The following is an 18038-nucleotide window of genomic DNA, read 5'->3' on the forward strand; positions in this document are numbered from 1 at the left end:
TTTTGCATTATACTTCACTAGATCTTCAGAATCACCAATGAATTTTTTATATCTCAAGGTGGATTGGTAGATAGCGAAATTTTTTATTTGACCCTTACTAATTGCTTGTGGGAGCATTGAGTCCACTAAGTTTGTTGGTCGACTAATAATCGTTGAGAGAAACCTAGCGATTGTGTAATCCACAAGGACTTGGCTCGAATTCTTTAGAACAAAACAATGAGAAGTGCAATCTCCAATTGAATGCATGTGTGTAATGTTTAAATGGTCATAACATCCAGCCGAGACATGACCTGCAACATGTAGGTGAAGTTGTGCATGAAATGTGGCAATATGTATGGGTCAACATCCTTGAGAGTGATAAAAACAACATACCATAACAATGGAAAACGAAATCCAATAAATAAGAATTATAAGAAAGCCGATGTACAAAATTCCAATTAAATATATTTATTATAATATTTTATCAAATTATTATTGATTTGATCGTTGGAGTGCATTCGCAAGGTTCTCAAAAGTCAAGAAAAGAAGTAAATTAATCTTCAATAATGATGATATATCCTCAAGAAAAATCATGTAGCTCCTAATGTGCGACTATTATATTTACCAATTATCAATATTTTCTGCAATAAGATTTCGATGGTATATCTCACTTGATTGGCCATCAAATTGACAAAACGTGCATTATAACCTTCTTTTTTTTCAATTTTTAAGGGGGGGGGGGGGGGCCTTTACCAAAAAATATCCTCCAAATAATTAAAACACTAGATTCTCTTATTTATTTTAACACCCCCAACAATTTAGCTTCGTTGAACAGTCCAGCAAGTTACTAAAACGCTGAATTGTCCATCGACTTAATTCATTTTGGATAATTTAAAAAAAAAAAAATGGATTCTTTTTTTGTAAATAATTAAATATTTAATCTTTTTTATAATAATTTTCTCTTACTTATTTTTATTTTTGAGATTTTGTTAAATTGTGCCCTTAGGGCACACATTAAAATGCAATAACTGCACTTTGGGCTTAAGCATATTAGGGTATTTTGATAATAAAAGATTTTTTTAAGGGTTTTTTTTTTTTTTTTTAAATCCAATTTTCGAAGTGTATTTATTGCACTCTAACGTGTGCCCTCTACATACACGTTAACAAGACCCTATAAACATTGCACAGTACATCGATTCTCACATTTTTCAGTTGTATCTCGATGAAAAGCATCTATAATTTCGAACATACATCCACCAGAGAGATGTGAGAATCGATGTACATTTTAATGTTACTTCAGCATTTATAATGAATATAGAGACAGCTCAATGTTTTCACGTCGTCATAATCGTAAGGTACAACTCTCGAAGTTTCGCTTTAAATGCCTACCAACAAAATATATATATATATATATATATATATATATATATACAAAACGGGGTTAGAAGTTTTGGAATGGGATGATTTTTTGCCAGGATGATCCCCTCATCATAGAGATCATCCTCACAAAAAATCAGCTCATTCCAAACATTTTTGCCCATATAAGACAAAACGGTGTGTCGCAATGTGAGTCCCAATATGAGTCTTAGGAACGTGACCCATATAGAACAGCGTTCCTAAGACTCATATTGGGACTCACATTGCGACACACCGTTTTGTCTTATATGGGCAAAAATATTTGGAATGGGCTGATTTTTTGTGAGGATGATCTCTATAGTGAGGAGATCATCCTTGCCAAAAATCAGCTCATTATGAAACTTCTAGACCGTCCAATTTTTGTTGAAAAATTATAGACCGTCCAATTTTTGTAAATCAATTTTGATGGGGTTAGAAGTTTTGGAATGGGATGATTTTTTGCCAGGATGATCCCCTCATCATAGAGATCATCCTCACAAAAAATCAGCTCATTCCAAACATTTTTGCCCATATAAGACAAAACGGTGTGTCGCAATGTGAGTCTCAATATGAGTCTTAGGAACGTGACCCATATATATATATATATATATAGGGTCGTAAATATAGAAACTTCATCGTTTTAAAAATGGGTCGCGATCTGGACCGTAGATTTAACGAATATCGAACGGCTGAAATGGTGAGTCGCGATGTGAGTCACAATATGAGTCTTAGGAATGCGACCCATATATATATATCATGCATGGGAAATGTTCAGCAACAAACATTTTGGCAACCATTTTGGCAAAACATTTTTCAAAACATGGGTTAGAGGCTTTAGAATGGGCTGGATTTTTGGTGAGGATGATCTCTACGGTGAGGATCATCCTCACCAAAAATCAGCCCATTCTAAAACTTCTAGCCCCAGTTTACAAGTTGAAAAATCGTGGACCGTCCATTTTTTATAAATCATTTTTGATGAGGTTAGAAGTTTTGGAATGGGTTGATTTTCGGTGATGATGATTTCCTCACCGTAGAGATCATCCTCACTAAAAATCAGCCCATTCCAAAACCTCTGACCCATGTTTTGAAAAATGTTTGTTGCTGAACGGGACCCATCATGCATAGATAGATACCATGCATAGTTAGCCAAGTGGAGACATAGATGCTACTCTCCAGTCTCAATAGCAGGCTAGATTTGTGGAGTCAACATCACAAGGACCACTCCAATGTTGTTGGGGGAGAGAGGATGATCAGATGGATCCGAAATTTGTGAGGCCACTTCAACTCACTTTCACCATGACCTTTCACCAACACCATGTCATGGCTGTCGATGATCTTCAAGATTTTAGACTAATGGACAATTGAGATATATCTGGATTTTGAACTCCAATGGTCTAAATTTTTATACAAAGTTTCATCTATTTTCAATTTTTTTCTTTTTTGGTTTCTTTTCATGTTTAGTTGCTTCCTTTAAGATTTGTTTGGTTCATGACATCGTATTTTTTAGAGTTAGACTTCTAAAGTTCAATTTTTGAAAGTTAACAATGGGATTATGAGAATTTACCCTTAACTACAATACTTTGTTAATCTAAACCATGCTTCGATTTGATGGTGTAGATCAATAGTAGGTTTGGTTTCCAATCTAGATCAAGTGATGTAGACCCACAAAACACTGTTATGATTTCTTTAATTATTATTTGGGGAATAACAATGTTTGGGAGAGATTAAGTTTATATTTGTATCATTTGTTCGGTTTGAAAATATATATATTGGGGCATTCAAGGGACATATGTAAAAATAATTATTTTTCAAAATATGGGTCAAAAGTTTTAGATTGAATTGATTTTTTGTGAAGATGATCTCTCATCATAGAGATCATCCTCAAAAAAAAAAAAAAAAAAAAAAGCTCAATTTGAAACTTCTAAATCCATCAAAAGTGATTTACAAATTATTGGTAAAAATACGACGGCCCAAGTTGGAAGGTTCAGATTGGGCTGATTTTTTGTGAGGATGATCTTCTCATCATAGAGATCATCCTCACAAAAAATCAGTTCAATCCGTTACTTCTAACCCATAATTTGAAAAAATGATTTTTTTTACATATTTGTTTAGGTTTGAGGTCAAATTGGAACCGAACCAACATAGGTCGGTTCTAAGAAATAAGAATCAGAACCAAACCAAATTCCATTGGAACCAAACCAGCCCAAACCGAATTAAAGTTGGTTTGGTTCATTTCGGTTCTACGAATTGCCAATATTCTATAAATTGTAAGTAATATTTTTTAATAAAAAAACAAACATAAAATTTCATACAATAAATTTCAAATGTATCTACAAGAAGTCATTAGTTTATCTATTAACTCTTAAAATAATTCATAATATATTTATTTATTTATTGCATAGGAATTCAATTCTCGGTTTGGTTCGATTCTATACAAGCTTGATCCGAGAACTGAACGACAACTTGTTCCAAACCGAATCAAAACATCTCAAAGCTATCGGTTTGATTTGATTCTTGGTTTGAACAAGATTAAGTTGCACCCTTAATATATGGTGGCATTCGTAGTTCTAAAGAGAGCCAAACATTTTTTCAATGTATAGGTTAGAGGTTTGGGAATGGGCTGATTTGTGTGTGTGTGTATGTGTGTGTGTGTGAGGGGGGAGGGGGGGTATCTATGATGAGGAGATCATCCTCTCCAAAAATCAGCTCATTCCGAAACTTCTAACCCTCTCAATAGTTTTTTACAAAAATCGGACGGTCCATGATTCTTCAACTTGTAAACTAAGGTTAGAAGTTTCAGAATGAACTGATTTTTTGTGAGGATGATTTCTTCTTCACCATAGAAATCATCCCCACAAAAAATCAACCCATTCTGAAACTTCTAACCGAAGAGAAATTTTTTGTGAGGATGATCTCTTCACCATAGAGATCATCCCCACAAAAAATTAGTCCATTCTGAAATTTCTAACCGAAGAGATCATTCTCACAAAAAATCAATTCATTTTAAAACTTCTAACCTTACTTTAAAAAATATTTATCATATATATATATATATATATATATATATATATATATATATGATAAATTTGGGGGTCCAGCACAAAACCAATTGACAATGAGTGAAGAAGCCCAAAAGATTATAAGGAGAGTAGCAATGCAATAAGTGTTCGGTGTGGGACTAAATTCAATAATATAAAAAATAAAAAATATTTAATATTTAATATGATGGATGGAGTGAAATTATTCATAAAGAGCAAATTCCCTAAAGAATGATCAACTCCCAGAGTGCCAAAACAAGGTTTGAGAGTGAAAACGGTACCTCAAAACACAACGATTGGGTCACTAAGCTCTCAATAGGAAGTTAAAGAGTAGTAACTCGTTCAAAAAATGAGATGAAGATCTGGAGAGTCGAAACTCTCTAAAGTTGGGCTTTCCAAACAGCATAAGAATATAGCAACTTCTGTGAATTCTCAACTTTCAACCCCCCAACTATTTTCTTCCAAACAGAAACTTAGTTAATTGGAGGCGTCATATTTGATGTTCTTTGCAAATTAATTTTGTTTGGAAGACATTTACCACAAAGTTCGTCAACTTTGCAGAACAATGCTACTTCTTGTGAGGGGAAGATTGTTAAAATCAGATGGCTCAGAATCATAATTGGCTTGTATCCATCTCTTATGCGAGACATTTAAGTCGAGATGTTGTGTTCAAGGGAGATTTGGGTCTGATTGGGTTGTGTAGACCGAAAAAAAGTTGTCCCAATTCCAGTTTATAAACAAAACCTTATCTCAAAGATTTGGGGATAGCTAAAAAAACCTTCTCTAGGCCATGAACTAGGGCCACAACTTGGGTGGGACGACTCTAGGCCCTAAACTCAACCCAACCTTAATTCAAGTTCAGCTCGGGTTGAGCGTTCCAGCAATCCCAATCAGATATTATATCATATTTAAAAAAGAATTTATATTGATATCTTCTTGTATAAGATATAAAATTTCTTTGCTAACCAAACAAAACAAAACAAAATTAGGCTTGTTCAACGACCCCAACCCGCCCAAAATTACTTAATTCAGGCTAACCCCAGCTCAACCCAAATTTATATGTTCAAGCTTGTGTTCGATGCTGAGCTCAAGTTGAGAGTTCTACGACATGAATTGAACCTGCTTCTACTCTAGAGTAGACCGACCCAACTCGCAGCCCAGGTAGCAGCCGAAGCATGCCGGGTCCACATGACAAACCATGTGAACCAAACAACTCAAATCTTACCGAGCCACACAAGCCTAACTCATTTTGTAAAAGAGAGGATCTTTGGTTAAGGGAGCATGTCATCAGTTTCAAGGGTAAAATTACCAAAAATTGGAACGGTCCATTCACAAACCCAAACCTAAAAAGGTCACCCGGTTCACTTGTCAAACTGGTTGAACCGAGCAGATAATTTAGTTTTTTCTTTTTTTTTCATTTGGTTCCACATATTAAAGCTACCAGGTCCTATCCCACTGACCGCTACAATTTTTTAAAACATTTATGAAAATAGCTCTTATTAATTCTGATTTCTTATGCAATTTACCTTGGTACTCATGGGAAAGTAAATGGGCTATCCATTTGAGATGTTTGGATAATTATAAGCTCTTACTGAATGGGCCTATACATATTACAAATTTCATAAAGTCAGGAATGGCCCATACAATTCTTTCTTGTCAGCTTGTCATGTATTGTTACCTTATTTCAATTCTTTGGCATTCGTCTCTTCGCTTGCAACTATCTGGGTATCAAAGGCGCCAAAAATCAACAAAAATATGTACGATTTATTACCATAATCATCCCATACGATAAACACATTTCCCTCGAGTTAAAACAATGTTCTAATCTACGTGATTCAAAACAATACGTATACTCTCATCAATTTCCATTACAAATAAGAATAACCAAGTGGTCCTGTGCAGGTGTGAAGCAAGAAAACATGCAATAATCACATGGTTCATTATTCTAATTAATGAAATCAGAAAAGTACGTCGCAACTTACCTGTTGTGTTGGATGTAACAGTGACTTCTACGATCAAGTTCCTTTGAAGGATACAATTCTTTTAAAGTCATACTCTTTACTCCTGTCCAATCCCAGAAAAAAGGAGTGATGTTTACACAAGCTTGTGTACTCTAAGCAGTGACATATGGGTCCCCTTCCTTTGCAAACAAGACAAAAAGTACAGACAAGGAGAGTTGCTTCTGTATTTTAGCAAAATGTGCCAAACTACTACTATTTTTTCTTCTGCAGTCAATAGATATGTGCATTGTGGCAAGTAAAATTGTTTGCAAGCCCTTACTGGAACACGTCTAACCCATCATGTAAGCAAGGAACATTGGTGGGTAGGTAGATGGGATTGTGTTCGTCGAATCTCAGTCTCTTAGTTTCTTTGCATTATAGTTATTCATCTCGACCACGCTTCTCTTTTTTTTTTTTTAATGAAATTTCCATATTTATTGGGGGAGGGGGGCGGAAACAATAGATTACTTCAGAATTCATATGTTCAAATAATTCAATCAATAGAACGAGTACTTAAAAACCAAAAGATTTCACTCAAGCAAGTAAGCAAGAAAAAAAAAACAAATCTATTATCAGTGATCTTCAACAGGATATCCAATCAACCAGCCGATGAATCATCATACATAAAAGTTATTTAGCTGGAAAATGAAAGAGAAGCACATACCCATATCCTCCAACCCTATTATGCAACCGAAGTATCATACTGCTCATGCTTTGAGCCTGAAAACTGCCTTTGGCGAGCTTGGTGGCCTCTGTGTCTTTGATGCAGCAAAGGAAAAAAAAGACGACATTTTCTTCCGTTCTGCATTAGTACTTCCTTCATGAACAAATCCTGTATCTCCTAAGAACCCCTCCCAACTGTTTGACAATAAGAAAATTCTCTGTTTTATATGGAGCAAACCCATGTCCAGAATGTGAATCCTTCACTGTTTATTAACAACAAAAGAAAAAAAAATTCCCAAGCCACCCTTGCTTCTGTTTTTCGCAGTGCTCACCACCATTCAAACTAAAGGCCACTATTGGTTTCTTCCAACAAGTCATTTCCAGTCTGAGCTATCTCCTCTAGTTTTGAGTTGTTCTTCCATTATTTTCGAATCTGGATTTTCTTATAGGAGAAATATAACTGAAAGTTGGCTCAGACAAGGAGAAGACATGAAGGAAGATTTCAAAGAGACCTTCTGACTCCAATTTCGGTGGTTGTTGAGGGTGGTGGATCAGATTCTTCAGCTAAGGCTTGAAGCATGGTTATGACCTCGGTTGTGTCATCTAAATAATATTTGGCTTTGCTGGGCTTCTGCCCAACTGTGCAAGCAAACACTGCAGTGTTGGAGGAGAGTATTCCCCTTGTCATCGCATTGCCAATGATTTCAAACATGTCCTCATCCGATCTGTCATCACCAATACATAAAACGAAATCTGCCTTCCTCCCATTATCGGCCATTGATGTGAAGATCTTTTCAGCAACTAGGCCTTTAGAAACTCCCTAGAAAACCCACAAGAAGAATTCTGTCATTTTTAAGATCAATTAGTGCTTATATATTGAGATGACATGAGCAAGCAAGCCTTGGTCCTGACGGTAAGATTTGAAACTGATAACTCAGGGTGAGCAGTTTCTGTTCATTACTCTCATAGTGACAAAGAAGGGGTTGGGGCAAAGTTCGTCAAGAGAAAGCTTCAGAAAAACTTGATAAAGTAGGAAAAAAACATCAGGTAAATTAAAAAATAAAAATATTTTTTAAGTATGAAAAATGTAATAAATATGTATTTCATATATTAAATGGTAAAATAACACTTAAAAAATGCTAAAAATAAAAATAATTTATGATTTTTTCTAAAAATGTCAATTAATCATGATTTTTTGGAAAAAATTGTGATTTAATCGACAACTATTAAAATCATGATTTTTTCAAAAAAAAATCAAAGATTTTTGTCACTATGATTTCTCTAGGCTACCAACATTTTCTAATTTGAATTCCTTGACCAAGAATCAACATGATTAAAAAAGAAGCATATCCATGACCAAGATAGAAATTACCTGAGGCTTCACTTCAATAATGAATTGGCCACTCTTCACAGCAACGGGTTCATTTGCAAGCACACTTTCTAGATGATCTAACATCTCCTTCGCCTGACAGGATCCAAAGCCCGGGTCTGCATCATGATGGTGCCAAACCAAGGCACTCTCCTTGGTTTCAATGGAAGAACCATCAGTCGCTTCGGTATACAACTTCATCACGGGCTCAGCCATTTGTATCCATCCAAAATCAATACTCTGGCCACATGTTTCCCATTGCTCGTTCACTGACCATCTAAGAAATTACACAACAAAATATATTTTCATCAATGAAATTTTCAAGATGGAATCGAGTGTCATTAAAAACAAGAAGAATAGCATACCTCACAAAGTATCCATGTTCTGCTGCAATTCCAAGCTTTTCACATGGAGAAAACCACCTGCCTAAGCTGTCCCTTCCTCTTCCACTGACTATGAAAACGGTATTTCTTGGGTCGCCGCAGAGTGTGTTTATGATTGAGATAACCTCCTCACTAGGGCTCTTGTTAATGGAGGTTTGGGGCATCACAGTGCCGTCGTAGTCCAACAATATGGCCCTATTCTTGGCCCTTGCATAAGACGACACAATGGTATCGATAGAAAGCTTTCTAAAATTAGGATCGAGTGCCACAACTCTAAAACCAAAGCTCAGCCCAATTCCCCAACATCTCCTCCTAAAATGGTCTTTGCAAGTTCTCTCCATATCTTGCAAGAAACTCCGTGACCAATAAGCCACATCGTGGGTACTAATGTACCTGTAATGCTTCTCGTGTCGCAACTGTTTCTCAGGTTCAGCCATCGAGATTGCCTCATTCATTGCTTCTGCAGTTGCATCAACATTCCAAGGGTTTATCCGGATTGCACCACTCAACGAGGGAGAACACCCAATGAACTCTGACACCACTAACATACTCTTCTTGGGGGCATTGGAATCTGAACTGGATTCTGATCCAGATGCACCTTGTCTGCAAACAATGTACTCATATGGAGTAAGATTCATCCCATCCCTTACAGCTGTGACAATGACGCATTCAGCAATTGTGTAAAAAGCCATTCTTTCACTTATCGAAACTGACCTATCGATGAACACTATTGGCTCGTAACCAGGTTGCCTGAATTCCTCATTGATTCTCCTACAGCTTGCTTGTATTTCAGCCTGTATTTCATCGAGATCTCTTCCTCTCCCCCTCGCGGGATTTGCAATCTGAACTAATACAGCCCTTCCCTGCCATTTAGGATGCTGCTTCAACATCTGCTCCATTGCCAACAACTTCAAATTAATCCCTTTAAAAATATCCATATCATCGACACCAAGCAATACGGTCTTCCCCCCAAACTGCTGTTTTAGCTCCTCCACCCTCCACTCCTTATCGGCGAGACTTAACACAGATTCAATTTGACCCATGTGAACCCCAACTGGCATGATCTTAATCCCGACCATCCTTCCATAATATTCCAACCCAATATAACCCCTTTTTGATTGATATTCCAAACCCAACATCCGACTACAACAAGAAAGAAAGTGACGGGCATAATCAAAGGTGTGAAAACCAATTAAATCCGAATTCAGAAGCGCCTTGAGAATTTCTTCTCTCACAGGAAGAGTTCTATAGATCTCAGATGAAGGAAATGGACTGTGTAGGAAGAACCCCATTCTCAATCGATTGAAACGACGCCTCAAGAAGGTAGGCAGGACCATGAGATGGTAATCATGGATCCAGACATAATCATCATCCGGGTTTATCACCTCGATAACCTTTTGTGAGAATAAGTTATTTGCCGACACGTATGCTTCCCATAAAGACCGATCAAAACGGCCACCATGAGAAGACGAATATGGGAGCATGTAATGGAAAAGAGGCCAAAGCTGCTGTTTACAGAACCCATGGTAAAATTTCGCTAAAATATCGGGTGGAAGAAAAGCCGGTACAGATTTAAACCTTTCTAACAAAATCTGTGACACATCGTCTTGCTCATTCACATCGACGTCAACTTTCAATGACCCAACATAGATCACCTCCATATCTTCAGGTAATCCATCCTTAAGTTGCAAAAGCAAGGACTCCTCATCCCAACTAAAGCTCCATCCTTTGTTATCGGGTCGTCGTTTAGCTTTGACGGGGAGTTGATTCGCAACGATAATTATCCGATCCTGAGAGATCGATGACGGTACGTCTGATGACACGCTATTTGCTTGATCATCATCAAGCTCAGAAACTATTCCCGGAACGGTCATTACCCGTGGTAGGCGCTTCCTTTCACGCCCTATCGCGGGGAAATTTCCCGATGCTAGATCTAACAGATTAGTATATGATCTTGACAACATTTTCTTCTTCTTTCTTGTTCAAACCCTAACAATATTCAAATGCGCAATCACCCAAAAAACCTAAACCCAATATCCCCTTTGTGTTCTTGAAATGGTTATCAAATCTAACAGGCCTTAAAACTAGTTTCACAATCTAAGATATAATTGAGAACCAACTGATATATGAAATCTAGTAGAACCCAAAGATCTTGAAATTGAAATCAAGTGATCTAAGATAACCCAATAGCAGAAAATTCAAAAAGATCAAATCTTTACTTCTGAAGTCATGATCAAAGCAAAGATAAAACAGAAGCTGAAAATTTAAGTAAAAGATAGAAACTAACCTCTGTGTTTCTCTTTCCGTACAGATCAAGATCTGAAAAACAATATTTTTCTAGGGTTTCTACAGAGATGAAACTTTAGGGTTTGTTTGGTCCTCTCTTCTACCTCACATTATAAAAATCTCTCTCTCTCTCTCTCTCTCTCTTTTCTCTGAGAGTAAAGCCAGAACATTTGAATATTCAGGGAACAAAAATAAATTAATTAATTCATTTAAAATGCATATTTTAATAAAATATTATTTTAGAGAAAAAGAAAGAAATGGGATAAGGTCGGCCAACCGTCTCCACGCGAATCCCAGCTGGCATCACGGAATCACCTACCACGTGACTAATCACGTGTTTATTTCTTTTATTCTTTTGCCACGCTGGATCTTATAATCTAAAATCAAAGTTCAAAACGCGTCTTAAAGTGACAGCTGTATGTACGGCCGGTTCATTAGATCGTGGCTTCGTCAAGTGTTTAATGGGCCCACCATAAGAGGCGGTCGGGCGACGCATGCCACGTGGAAGGACTTGAAGGCCCCGTACTTCGGATAAGGTGCAAGGGACCAGAGGATAACGTGGATGCTTTTGATGACGTTAGACATGACGTGTGGTAGTACTGGATATTAGTTCTTCAGTGATCCCAGGTAATTGTCATCCCTAGGTTATAGCCCTTTACTTTCCTAGAGATTATAATAAATAAATCACGAAAAACATTGAACGATAAAGATTCTAGGGATGACAGTATCTATCTACTGACACCATTATTTTAATTTAGTTCAAAGTTGTCCTTCGTCTTAGCTGGTCTAACTAGTCTAATTGGTTTTGGGGAAGTACGCACGTGGTCCTTTTGTTCACGTAACGAAGACCGTATCCTTAAGGGGGTAGTTTTGGAAATTAAGAATAATTTTAAGGGTCATTTATTAATACCCCTCTATATTTTGGTAAATATTTTTGAGATACCACTGAATTTTTCAAACTTATGATATGCCCCCTTCTCATGTAGAATAATTGAAAATTATCAAATTACCCTCATCTTCAACCTTTAGTCAAAAACCCATGATTCTTCTTCAACTTCTATGTTGAGTAATATTTTATTTATGTAACTTCATCTTCGATCTAGTGTTTTAAACCTCACTTTAACCTTTTGTAGGATTTTTTATTTTTTTACCTAAAATTTCATCGTTTTTTATTTTTGTAAAAATTTTATCTAGTTCTTGAGACTCGAAAGTTGAGCATATAAAATTTTAAAGTTGCAGATGATTGATTTTGAAAAAAAAAAAATCAAAGATTCATGTCGAAAGATTAAGGAAGATGGTATTTAGGTCGTTTTCTTAATTTACAAGAGAAGATCCTGGTCAAAAAATACTTTTCAAAACAAATAAAAAAGTATCTCAAATATTTAAGAGAGAGTGTCCAAACCACCCATATTTAGTGAAGATCATAAAAAATAAAAATAAAAATTTATGTGTCCAATAAAATTAGCGAAAAATTATTAAAAGGTAATTTTAAAAACCATAAAGTTGGGCAATAATAACTTTTGGAGGATATTATATAGTGGAATATCCAATAAAAATTGATTGCCTAAAAATATCCCAAAAATCATTTTCGTCAACTTGGGTTTATCATACCTAAGAATGAAAAGTTGGAGAAGATTTTTTTTTCCGAATTGAGGAAATTACTACCCAAGAAATTAGAGTTAGTTGACTCAAATAAGGATATCAATGTATTTTAAGAGTGTTATGTGATCGACGCATATTGGTTAAACAGGAATAAAATTCTTAAAAATTAACAGTAAAATCAACTATGCTCTACGGAGTTGAACATTAAAGAGAAGAAAAACATTATTTTAATAAATTGAATATAATAGATGGGGTGATGTCGAGACTGGTGTGTGAAAAATCTTGGAAACACTAATGTTAGGCCAATTACCAATCTAATAGGAATAAGTAAAAATATTGTAAGACCGACTCTGAACAACACAACACGCTTGTAAAGGCACAACTACTGGCATTGTAGGCATAAAAAATATTACATAATCGATGGGATATTAACATTCATGCTCTGCCCAATCGATAAAAATTTAGATTACATTTCTTGCTCAATAAACTCAACATCGCATTCGAGTTTACTAAAAACCTTATACGCCCTCCTATACATCTAATAAAAATAATATTCATTTAAACGAAATAATAACTCTTCAAATTTTATAAATCTATAAAATCCATCAAGCATACCTAGAAAGAAGTAGAGCTCGGTTTATGTGTGAGTTCGAAAGAGATTTTTTTTATCTCCTTTTTTTTTCATGAATTTAACTACTTTAGTTGGTCATGTTAGAAAAAAAAAAAAAAAAAAATTTGGGATTGTCGGTTGTTTGGAGTGAGAAAAATGTTGCAAGTGAGCAATTAAGGTGTAATCTTACAAAAGCCAAAAATGGACCAGTCAATAAAAAGTTCATCAAAGTCAAAGGGGCACCAATCGATGAATAGTGATTTAGACATAACCCTTCAAGTTTTTCTTTATATTTGGATAACCATGTGTTTTTAAACTAGAATATATCTATTTAATGTAAAATGACTTAAATGCCCCTAATTTATAAATGAGTAAAAAAAAAAAAAAACCTCTTAATTTTTCTTTTTAAATTTAGCCATCTTTGACCTTTTGGCATGAAACTTTGAATGAGGATCCCTAATTTGGAATAAAAACACTACCTACTCGGCATGTTTTAGTTTGAGTTTAAAATACATCTCGCTCCAAATCAAGTTGTTCTTTATGCGGCATGTAGTCCAATGTCTTTATTATCCAATAAAAATATGCCATGTAAACAACTTATATACCTATAGGATTGAGACTCTGCGCAAGATTGAGATTCTATAACTTTTTTATCTTCATCTTCAACCTTACATTATATTTGTTTCAACCTTCAAAGCTTAAGAATAAAGATAATTTTTTTTTTTTTAAAGAGATGCCATTTTAAATCGATAAATGTTGAAAGTCCTTAGGTCATAAGTTCGATACCCAGTATGAGTATTAATTCCACGGGACCACCCGTAACCCCGATGCATGTGATGTGCAAGCGTGCACATACCTGAGAGAAGGAGCTCACATGCCTTAGCTTAGCCTTTGGCTCTTTCGATTCTACTAGTCGAAGGTAAGTTCGGATACCCTTGTCATTAAAATATATATATATATATCTATTTTTTGAAGGATTAATGCAATACTGCAAATGAATGGATTGAAGATAAAGTTGATTAGATTCAAATGATATTATAGAGGTAGAATAATTTGAAGATAAGATCGAGATCAAGGGGCTTGTTATCAAATTACTTCGAATCCAGATTAGGGATTTAGATTCCGATAAATAACTTATCTAATAAAATTTTAATTCAATATCTTATCAGATTGATTTTAGATCATGTTCTAATGTGATAGGGACCCTCCTTGATAAAATGTGAGAGAATATATAAAATTATATAATATATTTTAGTTAAATACATGAATTTTATTTTAAATTTTTATATATCTAATCTAATTCGTCATCCATATCCAACTATTATTGAATTGAATTTGGATCTTCTTGAAGACCCTAAACAGCCAATTATGTTAGGTCACTGATGATTGATGTTAAAATAAATAAATAAATAAATAAAATCATGTTCTTGCATGGTGTACCTATGGCCCACCAATTCAATCTTAGGGCTATGCATACTGCATGCTTTTTTCTGTACGTTTGATGTTTAGGAGCAGTTGATGTGACACGTGTACGTATTCAAGCTTTATTTGATTTATGCACGTGTTTGGGGCATGAATACACGATGTTTTAGATATTTTTTATATTCAATAAATAAAAAAAGAGTTACTAACGCCACACCAACTGTGCGATTCTTTGGTAATTTATATAGGAATTGGTGTGGCACTAGTAAAAGTTGGTATGCAATAAATTAAAATTTCAGATAAAAAAAAAGTCTTTTTGAACTTGATCGTAGGTGCTGATAATGGATGTTTATCGAACTCCCAAATTTAAAAATAAAATTCAATTGTGAAAATTAATTTTTTTTTTAAATTTATTTTCATCGTTCTTAAAATTTTGTCCTTTATAATCTTGTGACACTAGATCATGTTTTTGGATGCCACAAATTAATGCAGTTAAAATCCATTTCGAGGTATGTTAAGTAATAAATTAATAGTATAAATTTGAATTTTATGACATAGATCCCCACTCCAAGATTTGTTAGGTAACAAACTTGATAAAGTGAGGTTTGGTGGGTAACAAATTTCATAAAATAAAATTCCCTTGGAGTGGTCAAAACTCGAAGGGAGTAATAAAAATACAACAGTTAGGTCTGCCAGGTAAATTTCTCACGTCTGAATAGTATATTTTAATCTTTATTATGATGTAATAAATAATTTAATAAATTAGAATACAATAAATAAAAGTTGGAGTGTCAATAGTAGTTCTCATATAAAAAAATTATTCGCTAATAGTGCCGATAATTTCGCCATTTTAATATAAGTTAAGGATTGAATTGGGAGTGGATAGAAAGTTGATTAGGTAAATGCTTTAAAGCGAGCAACAAAGAATAGTACAAGGACAACGCATCCATTTGGATAAAAAAGAGACAAAGAAGGAAAAGGCAATAAATGAAGAGAAGATAAGGTGTGTAGATATAAATGCTATGGAACTTTGCTTTTTTTGTTTTTTTTTTTCCTTTTTTTGAAGTATGACTCACATGTCCCTTGTGCTTTCACACAAGCTTTTCAAAGGGTTTCTTCTTTGCACTTATATTAATAATTAGTAAAGCCAACACCTCGAGATCTATAATATGATTAGTTCATGTTTCTATTTTTCTATTTTTCTTCATTTTTAAAAATCGATGTGGTATCTGTTAATGAGACTTAGATAATAAAATAAAATTCATATATATATCAAGAAACATATGTAAAAACATATGTAAAAATAATGATTTTTCAAAATATGGGTTAGAGGTTTTGGATTGAGCTGATTTTTTGCGATGATGGTCACTATGATGAGAAGATCATCCTCACAAAAAATTAGCTCAATCTGAAACTTCTAAATCCATCAAAAGTGATTTACAAATTATTGACAAAAATTGATAAAAAATTGACGGTCCACATTCTAAATCACTTTTAATGGGGTTAGAAGTTTCAGATTGGACTGATTTTTTTTTTTTTCCGGATGATCTTCCCATCATAGAAATCATCTTCGCAAAAAATCAGCTCAATCCGAAACTTCTAACCCATATTTTGAAAATTTATTAATGTTACATTGTTTTTACATATGTTTTTTCATATGTCCCTTGATATATATATATATATATATATTAATAATTTTAATTGTTTTATTTTTATTTTAAAAACATCTATATCTGCTTCTTTTTCCATTTTAATTGTGCTCCAACATTTTCCTTGATTTTCAATATTCATAATTATTTATTTTTATGAATCACACGTTCAATTATATGTCGATGTGATACGTTTGATCGTGATGTTATTTTCAGTTTGGATTTGTTAGGTTTGGCTCTTTCTAAGTATTTGAGTCATTTTCTCTAACAAATGCATTTCAAATTCCTACCAAGTATATGGTACCACTTTATCCCATCCCTTATCCTCAGGGTTTGGGAACACTAATGCTCCCTCTACACCAATGTAAATCTCGAGGAGCATAGTATATGCCTAGCAATGTTACCACATTGTTGGATCAAAGCATGTTAAGTTGTTCAATCCCTTGGCACTCTCTTTCACCATCAAAGCTTCATCCCAACAAGTGGGGCCGAAAAGTCATAGTGCGCTAGTAATAAGTTACGATCCTTCTGGAGACTTTGTAGTTACCATCGAGTCATGTTCGTCTTCAGCCGTACAAGAGTTGGCCACCAATATTAATTTTTGTAATTGTACATGCCACCCAACTAGTATTAGATAGAATTTGGTTGGTAAGTAAGTTATTTAGCAAAAATGGTTTTGGTAATGGTTAGTATACCAACAGACAGCTATCCACTTAAGAACCCACATTATTTATTGTTCACCAAAATAGAACAGCCGTGCTCCAACATGTACCATTAACTAGCTGGAGCAAAAGAACACAATTGTACCAAGTACATCAGTATATATGGGCCCAATGTGACAGTCCATGTGAAGTGAACCAAAATCCATATCCCATTTCAAGAATGCTCAACCAAATCTAGATCTACATTCTAGGTTCTAGAATGAACCCTTTTATTTATTTTTATTTTTATTTGGTAAACTTTTTATATAAACAGAGAATCAGATACCCAAATCCAATTTAAATGGCCCAACTCATAAGTTTTTTTTTCTTTTTCAAAAAAAACTTTCTAAAATAATCATCTAGAGCTGGGCAACATGATAGGAATCGTCTTGTGTATTGTTGAAAAGGGTGTCAATGTGAGTCATTGCCAAGACCATGTCCGACCCACTTGCCAATAACAAGTGGGACGAGTACATTTTGTTGAAGTACGGCTCAAAAACTAATTAGGCCCAGTCCAAGTATGTTTTGTTTTAAACCGGTCTAAGGTAGTTTGGGTTTGGTTTGTAACTTATGCAAGTGACCCACTTTGTGGTACTTCTAAGAAATCGTAGATTTTTTTTCTTCTTGTGATACACAAATGCACATCTTTTATGGGGATTTGCATTTGTGTATCCCAAGGAAATAGATCTTTGGTTCCATGTTCGTAACACATAAGCCGAGTATTGACTGAGTAAAGACTTTCTAGTTAGAAAATCATTATTATTTTTTTAAATCTAAGGCCCTGTGTGGATACACCTCTTCGCGCAAGAGCAAAAACTCCATCTCTCCTGCAAGAGCAAAAAACCTCTCCGTGAAAGAGCAAGTTCTTGGAACTTCTCAACAAAGAGCAAAAAACTATCCAAACGTTTGCTAGCTCCTCACAGGAGTAGAAGTTGTTAAGA

The 18038-nt window shown here is 34.7% G+C and overlaps 1 protein-coding gene across 2 annotated transcripts; it reads right to left on the reverse strand.

Annotated features, from left to right (window-relative positions):
• Positions 1-6243: 6243 nt before the first annotated feature.
• On the reverse strand, positions 6244-11299 carry LOC147392336 (putative alpha,alpha-trehalose-phosphate synthase [UDP-forming] 7). Of its 2 annotated transcripts, XR_015182582.1 has the most exons (4): positions 8810-11299; positions 8448-8721; positions 7077-7895; positions 6244-6476 (listed from the first exon to the last, which is right to left on the reverse strand). XR_015182582.1 is itself a non-coding variant. In XM_086457601.1 (3 exons), exons 1-3 carry the CDS (start codon positions 10789-10791, stop codon positions 7578-7580), a joined length of 2574 nt encoding a protein of 857 aa, XP_086313727.1. In that variant the 5' UTR covers positions 10792-11299; the 3' UTR covers positions 6965-7577. The 2 variants fall into 2 exon arrangements, 1 of the variants encoding a protein (XP_086313727.1); XM_086457601.1 differs by lacking the exon at positions 6244-6476 and having other exon boundaries at positions 6965-7895.
• Positions 11300-18038: the final 6739 nt, after the last annotated feature.

The sequence above is a fragment of the Akebia trifoliata genome, chromosome 11 (assembly GCF_017979445.1).
Source record: "Akebia trifoliata isolate Shusen 1 chromosome 11, ASM1797944v1, whole genome shotgun sequence".
NCBI lineage: Eukaryota > Viridiplantae > Streptophyta > Magnoliopsida > Ranunculales > Lardizabalaceae > Akebia > Akebia trifoliata.